At 46.5% G+C, this 13,572-nt stretch overlaps 1 protein-coding gene across 5 annotated transcripts in view; it reads left to right on the top strand.

Moving 5' to 3' along the window:
- The window catches only part of LOC141106369 (phospholipid-transporting ATPase IK-like), a 313,227-nt gene that overhangs the window by 126,814 nt on the left and 172,841 nt on the right, over positions 1-13,572 (top strand). For all 5 annotated transcript variants that reach the window (XM_073597096.1, XM_073597092.1, XM_073597095.1 and 2 more), the window contains exon 2: positions 11,121-11,143. In XM_073597096.1, coding sequence (XP_073453197.1) covers positions 11,122-11,143 — 22 coding nt within the window. In that variant the 5' untranslated portion in view covers position 11,121. The remainder of the gene's footprint in view (positions 1-11,120; positions 11,144-13,572) is intronic.

Raw genomic sequence — 13,572 nt, 5'->3', positions numbered from 1 at the left:
TTACTGACCGGTCCTGCCATCCACAACGCTCGGCCATTGAATGACTCCAAAAAGGTATGCCATACCCTCAGGTCATCCCTATGTGCCTTGACCAAGCGAACAAAATGTCTCTGGGACTTAATACCGCTCGTGCTTGCTGCCAGACGCCGACTGAACACCCTCCCCATAGGTAAAATGCGGCAAGCAAAATTAAGCTTGCCTAACACCGATTGCAATAAGCGCAGTTGCACTTTTCGCAATCCAATCAGCCTCGCGATCTCTGTTTTTAGGTCCGCCAACTTTGCCTCCGGTAATCTGCATTCCATGGCCTCCGAATCCAGAACGATGCCTAGAAACGTGATGACCGTACAAGGTCCCTCAGTTTTTTCAGGCGCCAATGGAATGCCGAACCTGTCTGCTATGTGTTCCAGCGTCGCCAAGAGCATCGCGCATATCCTAGAATCGGCCGGTCCTATGCAGAGGAAGTCGTCCAGGTAATGAATTAATGAATTCACACCCGAAACCTCTCTTACTACCCACTCTACAAAAGAGCTGAATTGCTCAAATATCGCACATGATATAGAGCAACCCATCGGTAGGCATTGGTCGACGTAGAACTCATCGTCCCAATGGCATCCCAGCAGCCTAAAACTTTCAGGGTGAACTGGTAGCAGCCTAAAAGCCGATTCTATATCCACCTTGGCCATCAGTGCCCCTTTTCCGTACCGGCGCACCCACCCTACGGCTGCATCAAACGACGTATATGTCACTGAGCATGCTTCTTGATCTATGGCGTCATTCACCGACCCCCCCCCTTGGGAAGGACAGGTGATGGATGAGCCTAAATTTGTTGGGTTCCTTCTTAGGCACTACCCCCAGTGGTGACACCACCAGGTCTGCCAAAGGTGCCGACGCGAATGGCCCCGCCATCCTGCCCATTGCAACCTCCTTACGCAGTTTTTCACTAACTACGTCCGGGTGTTGCAAAGCGGACCGGAGGTTGGGTGGAAAGGGAGGAACTACCGTCAGTGCACAGGGTATTCGGAAGCCCACTGAGAAACCTTCTTCCAATAATTTTGCCGCAGTCCTGTCCGGATACCTACCGAGAAACGGCCGCATCCTTGCCACTCTCACCGGAGTCCTCCCTCTTGTGTCCAGCTTCCCCTGCCCGACCTTTTGCTTGCTTGAAGCATCTGGCTGCCGAATGGGCTCCGTTGCACCCCGAACACTCGTGCTTGAATCTACATGAGCTTCCGAACTTGCATATCCCTGAGTTATATTGCCAGCACACCCCTTTTTTGTTTCCGGCCGACTGTCCTTGTGCTGAAGTTCCGCCGGCCCCCCCCTGAAAAAACTGGTTTGGTGCCCGCGCAGACGTCATTAATCGCATCCAGAGGCTGATGTCTTTGTGGTCCCAACGCAGCTCTTTTCGGACTGCCCTCCGTTGCCGAAACTGCTCATCATACCTCAGCCACGCAGTCCCACCATAAACCCTGTATGCTTCCCCAATAGAATCCTGATAACAAAACAGCGCCGAACAATGTTCGGGCTGTTTTTCACCTATAACACTTGCCATTATGGCGAACGCCTGCAGCCAATTGCTGAATGTACGCGGGATTAAACGGTATCTCCTTTTTTCCTCGTCCTCTTTTTTGGAATCGTCAGGTTTTACTCTATCTAGATTGAATTTTTCCAGAGGGAGTAAGGAAAAAATTTCCACATACTCACCTTTCCACAGCTTCTCTCGGACTTCCTGTTTCAGATGTGCTCCTAACGGCCCTTCATAACACACATATATTTCACATTTTGCAGCATCCGCAATTCTAACTATATCCTGCCTCGCGACCGTTTCACTGGCCACGGCCGTCTTGCCTGTCCCCTGCGCAACGACCGTCCCTTCCCCTTCCTTGGCTGGCACCGTGCCGGCCGCTGCAACCGCCGGCATCTCTGTGCTTACCCCTGCCCCTGCATTTTCCCCCACTCCTGCTATCGACGGGACCCAAGCTGCCGCTGGCCCCGCTGCTGTTTTACCTGCTTGTTCAAACTTCCGAACTAGATCTTTTATTCCCTCCAAGAAGCCCAACAAACCTACTGTACCCCCGGAGGTCTCCCCTGTCCCCCCCCTTTCTGTCCCCGACCCTGACCCTCTGCTAGGCCCACTGCACTCTGGTAAACATGTTACAATAGTTGCTGACTTACCGGGCTGCATAGGTGACTCCCCATCAGCCGATCGTCTGCCGTCCACCTCTGCTGTCCTCCCTGAACGCAGGGCCTCTTCTTCTTCTGACTCCGATCGATCGTCCGCAAGGTCCAGCACCAAATCTTCCTCCTCCGCGGATGATAGCCCACAGGGCCCGCTGGCTGTTGCTGCCTCAGGCATCCTCTCCCTCCCCCGAGCAGCGCGTCCGTGTGGCGACTTTGAGACAGCCTTACCAGGACCGGTGTGCTGTACCTCAGTCCTGGCGGCTTCTGTTTTCCCCTTTTTCTGCCCCCCCAGATTTGGGTCAGGGCGCTGTGTGTCTCCTGCCGCTGGAGGCCCGGAGCTCCGATCTGTGGTCCCGCTCTGCAGCTGTCCCCGCTCTGTATCAGTTAGCCTGGGGGAGGGGCCAGCGCGCCCGCGCTCCCCGCGTCTGCCAGGCCTCAGTGCGGCCCTGTCTATTTCTGGCCTGGTGCTGCCTCTTCTGGGTTCCCGGGTATCTGTTCTGGGTGGGCTGCAGCTGGGGAACCTGGCCGTACGTTTGGGAGGTGGGCCCGCTGTAGATACTCCCCTGCTCCCCCCCGCCTGCCGCCGTACCTCCGCCCGCCGCTCCGGCGAGTACCGCTCTGGAGGTCTGGTCCTGCGGGCTCTGGTGCCGCACTTGGCCGCCTGCGCAGGCGCCGCATCTGTACCCCTGAGTGCCGATCCTAACGCCGCCTGTAGCCACTCAGGCCCCCGCACTGCTGCCTACTCTCTAAGCTGGGCCAGGATTCTGTCCACTTCTGCCATGCTGCTGCTCTCACTAACTTTCCACCACGCTTTGGTGACTCATCCCAGGCGGGGCCCCCCTTATCAAAGCTCCTCCAGCCCCTCCCCCTCGGCTCTATACTCACCACCCATTAGAAAATTTGTTAAATCCCTGTTAACCCCGTCATGCCCGCCCTACGCTTATTCTCCTGCTGATATTGCTCCGGGCTTCCTTTATGCTGCCTAAGGACCAGAGGTCTTTTTCCAATTTGGCACTGCGTCGCTTTAACTGCTAATTGCGCGGTCATGCAATGCTGTACCCAAACGAAATTTGCGTCCTTTTCTTCCCACAAATAGAGCTTTCTTTTGATGGTATTTGATCACCTCTGCAGTTTTTATTTTTTGCGCTATAAACGGAAAAAGACCGAAAATTTTGAAAAAAAATGATATTTTCTACTTTTTGTTATAAAAAAAATCCAATAAACTAAATTTTAGTCATACATTTAGGCCAAAATGTATTCGGCCACATGTCTTTGGTAAAAAAAATGTCAATAAGCGTATATTTATTGGTTTACGCAAAAGTTATAGCGTCTACAAACTAGGGTACATTTTCTGTAATTTACACAGCTTTTAGTTTATGACTGCCTATGTCATTTCTTGAGGTGCTAAAATGGCAGGGCAGTACAAAACCCCCCCAAGTGACCCCATTTTGGAAAGTAGACACCCCAAGGAAATTGCTGAGAGGCATGTTGAACCCATTGAATATTTATTTTTTTTGTCCCAAGTGATTGAATAATGACAAAAAAAAAAAAAAAAAAATATTTACAAAAAGTTGTCACTAAATGATATATTGCTCACACAGGCCATGGGCCTATGTGGAATTGCACCCCAAAATACATTCAGCTGCTTCTCCTGAGTACGGGGATACCACATGTGTGGGACTTTTTGGGAGCCTAGCCGCGTACGGGGCCCCGAAAACCAATCACCACCTTCAGGATTTCTAAGGGTGTAAATTTTTAAATTTAACTCCTCACTACCTATCACAGTTTCGGAGGCCATGGAATGCCCAGGTGGCACAAAACCCCCCAAAATGACCCCATTTTGGAAAGTAGACACCCCAAGCTATTTGCTGAGAGGCATATTGAGTCCATGGAATATTTTATATTTTGACACAAGTTGTGGGAAAGTGACACTTTTTTTTTTTTTTTTTTTTTTTTTTTTTGCATAAAGTTGTCACTAAATGATATATTGCTCACACAGGCCATGGGCATATGTGGAATTGCACCCCAAAATACATTTAGCTGCTTCTCCTGAGTATGGGGATACCACATGTGTGGGACTTTTTGGGAGCCTAGCCGCGTACGGGACCCCGAAAACCAATCACCGCCTTCAGGATTTCTAAGGGTGAAAATTTTTGATTTCACTCTTCACTGCCTATCACAGTTTCGGAGGCCATGGAATGCCCAGGTGGCACAAAACCCCCCCAAATGACCCCATTTTGGAAAGTAGACACCCCAAGCTATTTGCTGAGAGGCATGGTGAGTATTTTGCAGCTCTCATTTGTTTCTGAAAATGAAGAAAGACAAGAAAAAACATTTTTTTTTTTCTTTTTTCAATTTTCAAAACTTTGTGACAAAAAGTGAGGTCTGCAAAATACTCACTATACCTCTCAGCAAATAGCTTGGGGTGTCTACTTTCCAAAATGGGGTCATTTTGGGGGGGGTTTGTGCCACCTGGGCTTTCCATGGCCTCCGAAACTGTGATAGGCAGTGAAGAGTGAAATCAAAAATTCACGCCCTTAGAAAGCCTGAAGGCGGTGCTTGGTTTTCGGGGTCCCGTACGTGGCTAGGCTCCCAAAAAGTCTCACACATGTGGTATCCCCGTACTCAGGAGAAGCAGCAGAATGTATTTTGGGGTGTAATTTCACATATTCCCATGGCATGTTTGAGCAATATAACATTTAGTGACAACTTTGTGCAAAAAAAAAAAAAAAAAAAAAAAATGTGTCTCTTTCCCGCAACTTGTGTCGCAATATAAAATATTCCATGGACTCGACATGCCTCTCAGCAAATAGCTTGGGGTGTCTACTTTCCAAAATGGGGTCATTTGGGGGGGTTTTGAACTGTCCTGGCATTTTATGCACAACATTTAGAAGCTTATGTCACACATCACCCACTCTTCTAACCACTTGAAGACAAAGCCCTTTCTGACACTTATTGTTTACATGAAAAAGTTATTTTTTTTTTTGCAAAAAAATTACTTTGAACCCCCAAACATTATATATTTTTTTAAAGCAAATGCCCTACAGATTAAAATGGTGGGTGTTTCATTTTTTTTTTTCACACAGTATTTGCGCAGCGATTTTTCAAACGCATTTTTTGGGGAAAAAACACACTTTTTTAAATTTTAATGCACTAAAACACACTATATTGCCCAAATGTTTGATGAAATAAAAAAGATGATCTTAGGCCGAGTACATGGATACCAAACATGACATGCTTTAAAATTGCGCACAAACGTGCAGTGGCAACAAAATAAATACATTTTTAAAAGCCTTTAAAAGCCTTTACAGGTTACCACTTTAGATTTACAGAGGAGGTCTACTGCAAAAATTACTGCCCTCAATCTGACCTTCGCGGTGATACCTCACATGCATGGTGCAATTGCTGTTTACGTTTGACGACAGACCGCCGATTGCGTTCGCCTTAGCGCGAGAGCAGGGGGCGACAGGGGTGCTTTTTTTTTTTTTTTTTTTTTTTTTTTTCTTTATTATTTTTCTGCTTTTTTTATCTTATTTTTAAACTGTTCCTTTCATATTTTTTTTTTTTAATCATTTTTATTGTTATCTCGGGGAATGTAAATATCCCCTATGATAGCAATAGGTAGTGACAGGTACTCTTTTTTGAAAAAATTGGGGTCTATTAGACCCTAGATCTCTCCTCTGCCCTCAAAGCATCTGACCACACCAAGATCGGTGTGATAAAATGCTTCCCCAATTTCCCAATGGCGCTATTTACATCCGGCGAAATCTAAGTCATAAAATGCTCGTAGCTTCCGGTTTCTTAGGCCATAGAGATGTTTGGAGCCACTCTGGTCTCTGATCAGCTCTATGGTCAGCTGGCTGAATCACCGGCTGCATTCTCAGGTTCCCTGTTGAGACAGGAGAGCCAGAGAAAAACACGGAAGACGGTGGGGGGGGGGGGGGCATTCCCTCCCACGGCTTGTAAATGCAGTCTAGAGGCTAATTAGCCGCTAGGATTGCTTTTACATGAAAGCCGACCGCTGGCTGAAAAGAATGATACCAAGATGATACCTAAACCTGCAGGCATCATTCTGGTATAACCACTCAAAGTCGTGAATGGCGTACCTGAAGACAAAAAAATGGTTAACAATAAAGCACAGTAAACGGTAAAGTATAAAAAATTGCATACCTGAAAAGCAAACATGATAAAACATAATAACAATAAAACATTGCAGAATAGAATACAGTAAAAAAGAGCAGAACAATAGAGAGAGAATAGAGAGAGAGAGAACAATAAAACGACAACTATTTTTTTTTATTTTATATATATTTTTTTTTTGACACTTTTTTTGTAACTAACTTTTGTAACTGTAACCGGTTCCAGGTTCGGGTCTCTCAAAATGTGATGGCATCTTGGGAGACCCTGTGAAAGTGTGCCTAGTCTGTGCAATGCTGTACCCTACGCTAATACTCAACTAGTGAATGGTAGCGTTCAAAACATTCACCAATGCAAAGACCAGGATTGTCAGGACAGGAGGGACAATAATAGCGGGTGTCACGCCTATATCCGCGCTTCCTGCAGACACAACATCTTTTTTGGGGGGGTTCGTTGGGTAGGGGTACTCGGGAGGACATAAAGAAAATGCCTCTCATGCAGCTGACTGCATTTGGTTGGGGATGTGAATGGGGGAAGTACGGGCGCTGCAGAAGTGGTGGGTTCCCAATTAGGATTGGCGAATGCAGCAGGAAGGGCACTATGGGCATGACAGGCCTGTGTTTGTCTTCTTGGTGGCAGCGGGACACTACTTGCGCTTGCCACCTCACCAGCTTGAACTGCACTTATGGGACTCGCCACGTCACCAAGTGTTACTGCAGTGCTGGTTTGACTACGACCGGGGTGTACTAGGCCGCTGGTGCTTGCCAGTTCACCAAAACGCTACCAAAAAAACTGTTAGCGATCGCAGGGATCAGGCCTGACTCTGCGAACGCTGCAGTTATGTGGTTAGTGTTTTGTAAGTGACAGTGATCGATCGATACTGCACTTGGGTGGGCTGGGCTGGGCCGGGCGGAGGGGCAAAACACAGGTGCTAGCAGGTATCTGGGCTGATCCCGCTAACACTGCGTTTTTGGGAACCCTAAACTGCTGGGGACGCTAGTATAGATCTGATCGGATCAGATATTGATCCGTTCAGATACTATACCACTAAGGGAGGCGTATGCTGCGTGCGTGGGTGTTAGCGGTACTGGCGCTAACCTGACGCTGCCTGGGGCTGGTGCTTGCCAGTTCACCAAAACGCTACCAAAAAAACTGTTAGCGATCGCAGGGATCAGGCCTGACTCTGCGAACGCTGCAGTTATGCGTTTAGTGTTTTGTAAGGGACAGTGATCGATCGATACTGCACTTGGGTGGGCCGGGCCGGGCGGAGGGGCAAAACGCAGGTGCTAGCAGGTATCTGGGCTGATCCCGCTAACACTGCGTTTTTGGGAACCCTAAACTGCTGGGGACGCTAGTATAGATCTGATCGGATCAGATATTGATCCGTTCAGATACTATACCACTAAGGGAGGTGTACGGTGCGTGCGTGGGTGTTAGCGCTACTGGCGCTAACCTGACGCTCCCTTTTGCTTGCTTGCCAGTTCACCAAAACGCTACCAAAAAAACTGTTAGTGATCGCAGGGATCAGGCCTGACTCTGCGAACGCTGCAGTTATGCGTTTAGTGTTTTGTAAGTGACAGTGATCGATCGATACTGCACTTGGGTGGGCCGGGCGGAGGGGCAAAACGCAGGTGCTAGCGGGTATCTGGGCTGATCCCGCTAACACTGCGTTTTTGGGAACCCTAAACTGCTGGGGACGCTAGTATAGATCTGATCGGATCAGATATTGATCCGTACAGATACTATACCACTAAGGGAGGCGTATGCCGCGTGCGTGGGTGTTAGCGGTACTGGCGCTAATCTGACGCTGCCTGGGGCGACGCATATCACCGCCGGGCGATCAGGGGGCTAAACCTTTATTCGGTAATAAACGGCGGGTGCCCTGACACTATAAAAAATAAACGAACTAACCAGCGTCAACCGTAACGTTTATACGGTGATCAGTGGTGAAAGGGTTAACTAGGGGGCAATCAAGGGGTTAAAACATTTATTAGATAGTATATGGGGGTCCCTGACACTATAAAACGCTGACGGCGAACCTAAATATTTACGTCCCTAACTAGCGTCACCAGTGACACTAATACAGCGATCAGAAAAATGATCGCTTAGCAACACTGGTGACAGGGGGTGATCAAGGGGTTAAAACTTTATTAGGGGGGGTTAGGGGGGTATCCTAGACCTAAAGGGGGGTAATACTAACTGTCCCAACACTGTAACTGTCACAAACTGACACTATGCAGTAATCAGAAAAAAAAAAAAAAAACCTGCTGGTGTCAGTTTGTGACGGGGGGGGGGGGGTGATTGGGGGGGGGGGTCGGGGGGCGATCGGGGGGGGGATCGGGGTGTTTTGTATGCCTGGCATGTTCTACTGTGTGTGTAGTGTGTTGTGCACTTACATTGATGTCTTCTCCCCTCGGCGCTGGAACGGAATACCGAGCTGAGGGGAGATGACATCATTTCCTTTGCTGCTGTTTAGCATACAGCAGCAAAGGAATGTTCCCATTGGCCGGCGGCGATCGCGAGGGGGGGGCCACGAACGGATGGCCTCCCCCTCATCTCGGATCGCCGGGGAACAGAACGGGACCGCCTCGGGCGGCGGGGGGGGGTCCGATCGGACCCCCCACCCGCGGAAGGCAAATCACGTACATGTACGTGATTTTGCCTGCCCGTGCCGCTTTGCCGACGTAAATCGGCGTTAGGCGGTCCTTAAGTGGTTAAGAAGCAAAATGTGGGGAAATGTAATTCACACACCCCATTGTGGCTTAATAATATGATGCCGGAATTGGAAACAATTCCAGATTCAATAGTCTGGGCTAGGTATGGAATACTATATCTCCATTAGGTCATATCCACATCCGGGCTTAAGCAATTCCAGACACTTAAGGAGGAGTTCTCTCTTCCACACCATCTAGCATTCAAATACTTGCAGCTCCGTCACGCGCTTAAAACCCAGTTACCGAGTTTGGATCTAGAAATGGCTCCTCCCCCTGTGTTGGGTATAATCCTAGGAGATGACCCCTCAAAGCTGATATCACTCCTGTACTACACAATTATGCCCCGTACACACGGTCGGACTTTGTTCGGACATTCCGACAAAATCCTAGGATTTTTTCTGACGGATGTTGGCTCAAACTTGTCTTGCATACACACGGTCACACAAAGTTGTCGGAAAATCCGACCGTTCTAAACGCGGTGACGTAAAACACGTACGTCGGGACTATAAACGGGGCAGTGGCCAATAGCTTTCATCTCTTTATTTATTCTGAGCATGCGTGGCACTTTGTCCGTCGGATTTGTGTACACACGATCGGAATTTCCGACAACGGATTTTGTTGTCGGAAAATTTTATAGCAAGCTCTCAAACTTTGTGTGTCGGAAAATCCGATGGAAAATGTGTGATGGAGCCTACACACGGTCGGAATTTCCGACAACAAGGTCTTATCACACATTTTCCGTCAGAAAATCCGACCGTGTGTACGGGGCATTAGACAAAGGGGAGTAGCAGTTGTGTCACACAAAGCTAAGACGCAATGGGAACAAGATATAGAACCTATAGATGACGCTGACTGGAACGAGATCTTAGAAGGAACCAAGACAGTATCTCCCAAGATGTCAGACTGACACAAATATATATTGTTCATAAGGCCTATCTGACACCGTTGAGATTGGCAAAGTTCCAGCAGACGCCGAATCCGACGTGTCGCTTGTGCAGAGCTGATCCAGGTTCATTTTACCATCTCATATGGAGCTGCCCTCCTGTTCAGACATTTTGGGCACAGGTTATCCGTTTCCTCCATGACAATATGGGGTCCCCTGTGGTGCTGGACCCTAAGTTATGTATATTGGGGTTACTGCCAGATGTAGAGGTGGATAAGTATCACACAAAATTCATCTCTGAAACTATATTTTTGGCGCGTAAAGTGATAGCTCAGAGATGGATGCAGAATGTACCCCCCACGATGCAGATGTGGAAAAAAGCAATAAACTATAACCTACCATTCAAGAAACTGATCTATGCACACAGGGGATCTTCGCAAAAATATTCTAAGATATGGGACAAATGGTTGGAGGATGGGGAGACCTGTGTTTAGTTGGGTCATATCCGGGGCACAATTTGCAGGTTGGATTAATGGACTAATCGATTCATCACACCTACGGATATAAGAATACATATCCTACAAAACTTTTGCTTATTGAATTTTGCTGTCATGTTATGTACTTGACTTTCCTTGCATTTGTGTACCAAAATGGCTTGTAAAATGTAGTTTATATCAATCAAGTTGTTTTTTTTTCCAAGTAAAAAAAAAAAAAGTCAATCGGAGTGGACTGCAACCATAAGCCAAACGCTTGGCTCAGGATTGCGGTGCGATATACAAGGTTCCCCAGTCAAACAAAAAAATAAATACATTTTAGAATCGGCAGGTTCACCTCTTGAATGCTTGCAGCCGCAATCAACTGCTTTTCAGAGGGCAGTCCTCTATAAGAAAGTGCCCTAATACTACCTAGTGGGGACATAGCAATATAAAATTTGCAGGTGTTCTAACCCTTCCCTATTGTATCCTTAACAAACCCCCCAAAAAAAGTGTTCCAGCTATGCCTACAGTTTTTTAACCAAAAAACAGGTTGCAGGTTTTTGCTAAAGAAGATACTGAGTAATTCTTTATAGTCAGATGTCTGATATAAAATATGTTTAACATAATTTTACTATGTTGAAATGGAGTGGAGAAATGAAAAAAGCATGTTAGCAAGCGGAAACTGTAACACAAAGGTTTAAAACTTGCTTTTATTTCTCTTTCTAGGATGACCAATGACACTGCTACAGGTAAGACCTATTTTAGTGCTTTGATAAACTGAGCTTGTTATATAATGCTGAAAATTGTAAGTATGTGCAACCCAAGATGATCAGTTAGCTATCACATTATAGGATAAAAAAAAACTACACTGTGACTGGCTACCTTGCTTCGAGGTAACATATGGTAAAACGCACATCACCCCAATGTACAAGTAGAGTAGATGACAACATATCTGCACAGCACCGTGTACAGTGCATTAAACATGAAAGATGCAGGTCCAGGTTCTGTTGTCTTGCATTGGCAGCCTACCCTAAATAAATAGTGCTTAATGCACATGGACATATTAACCACTTCAGCTCCAGAAGGCTTTACCCCTTCAAGACCTGGCCATTTTTTGCTATGGGGCACTGTTCTACTAGAAGTGCTAATTGCGCGGTCATGCAACACTTTACCCAAAATGCATGGCTTCCGGTGGCACTGGGTCAGTCACTTGATCCTAACCCAATTGAGCATGCATTTCACTTGCTAAAGGCAAAACTAAAGGCTAAAAGACCCACAAACAAATAACAACTGAAGACAGCTGCAGTTAGAGCCTGGCAAAGCATCAGAAACGAGGAAACCCAGTCTTTGGTATTGTCCATGAGTTCCAGACTTCAGGCAGTCATTGCCAGTAAAGGATTCTCAACAAAATTATTAAAAATTAACAATTTGTTTATGATTATATTCATTTTTCCAATTACAGCGGGGACGGAAAGTATTCAGACCCCCTTAAATTTTTCACTCTATATTGCAGCCATTTTCTAAAATCATTTAAGTTCATTTTTTTTCCCTCATTAATGTACACACAGCACCCCATATTGACAGAAAAATTCAGAATTGTTGACATTTTTGCAGATTTATTAAAAAAGAAAAACTGAAATATCACATGGTCCTAAGTATTCAGACCCTTTGCTGTGACACTCATATTTAACTCAGGTGCTGTCCATTTCTTCTGATCATCCTTGAGATGGTTCTACACCTTCATTTGAGTCCAGCTGTGTTTGATTATACTGATTGGACTTAATTAGGAAAGCCACACACCTGTCTATATAAGAACTTACAACTCACAGTGCATGTCAGAGCAAATGAGAATCATGAAGTCAAAGGAACTGCCTGAAGAGCTCAGACAGACTTGTGGCAAGGCACAGATCTTGCCAAGCTTACAAAAAAATTTCTTCTGCACTTAAGGTTCCTAAGAGCACAGTGGCCTCCATAATCCTTAAATGGAAAACGATTGGGATGACCAGAACCCTTCCTAGAGCTGGCCGTCCGGCCAAACTGAGCTATCAGGGGAGAAGAGCCTTGGTGAGAGAGGTAAAGAAGAACCCAAAGATCTCTGTGGCTGAGCTCCAGAGATGCAGTCGGGAGATGGGAGAAAGTTGTAGAAGGTCAACCATCACGGCAGCCCTCCACCAGTCGGGGCTTTATGGCAGAGTGGCCCGATGGAAGCCTCTCCTCAGTGCAAGACACATGAAAGCCTGCATGGAGTTTGCTAAAAAACACCTGAAGGACTCCAAGATGGTGAGAAATAAGATTCTTTGGTCTGATGAGACCAAGATAGAACTTTTTGGCCTTAATTCTAAGTGGTATGTGTGGAGAAAACCAGGCACTGCTCATCACCTGTCCAATACAGTCCCAACAGTGAAGCATGGTGGTGGCAGCATCATTTGGTGGGGGGGGGGGGTTTTCAGCTGCAGGGACAGGACAACTGGTTGCAATCGAGGGAAAGATGAATGCGGCCAAGTACAGGGATATCCCGGACGAAAACCTTCTCCAGAGTGCTCAGTACCTCAGACTGGGCCGAAGGTTTTACCTTCCAACAAGACAATGACCTTAAGCACACAGCTAAAATAACGAAGGAGTGGCTTCACAACAACTCCGTGACTGTTCTTGAATGGCCCAGCCAGAGCCCTGACTTAAACCCAATTGAGCATCATCTTTAGAGACCTAAAAATGGCTGTCCATCAACGTTTACCATCCAACCTGACAGAACTGGAGAGGATCTGCAAGGAGGAATGGCAGAGGATCCACAAATCCAGGTGTGAAAAATTTGTTGCATCTTTCCCAAAAAGACTCATGGCTGTATTAGATCAAAAAGGTGCTTCTACTAAATACCGAGCAAAGGGTCTGAATACTTAGGACCATGTGATATTTCAGTTTTTCTTTTTTAATAAATCTGCCAAAATGTCAACAATTCTGTGTTTTTCTGTCAATATGGGTGCTGTGTGTACATTAATGAGGAAAAAAATGAACTTAAATGATTTTAGCAAATGGCTGCAATATAACAGAGTGAAAAATGTAAGGGGGTCCGAATACTTTCTGTCCCCACTGTACATTTGAGCCCCTGAAAATGGAGGTGCTGTGTATAAAAATGGTTGCAGTTCCTTAAAATTGTACTTGATATTTATGTCCAATTCCT

The sequence above is a fragment of the Aquarana catesbeiana genome, linkage group LG08 (assembly GCF_042186555.1).
Source record: "Aquarana catesbeiana isolate 2022-GZ linkage group LG08, ASM4218655v1, whole genome shotgun sequence".
NCBI classification, from domain to species: Eukaryota; Metazoa; Chordata; class Amphibia; order Anura; family Ranidae; genus Aquarana; species Aquarana catesbeiana.
This window is presented reverse-complemented; position numbering and strand designations above follow the sequence as displayed.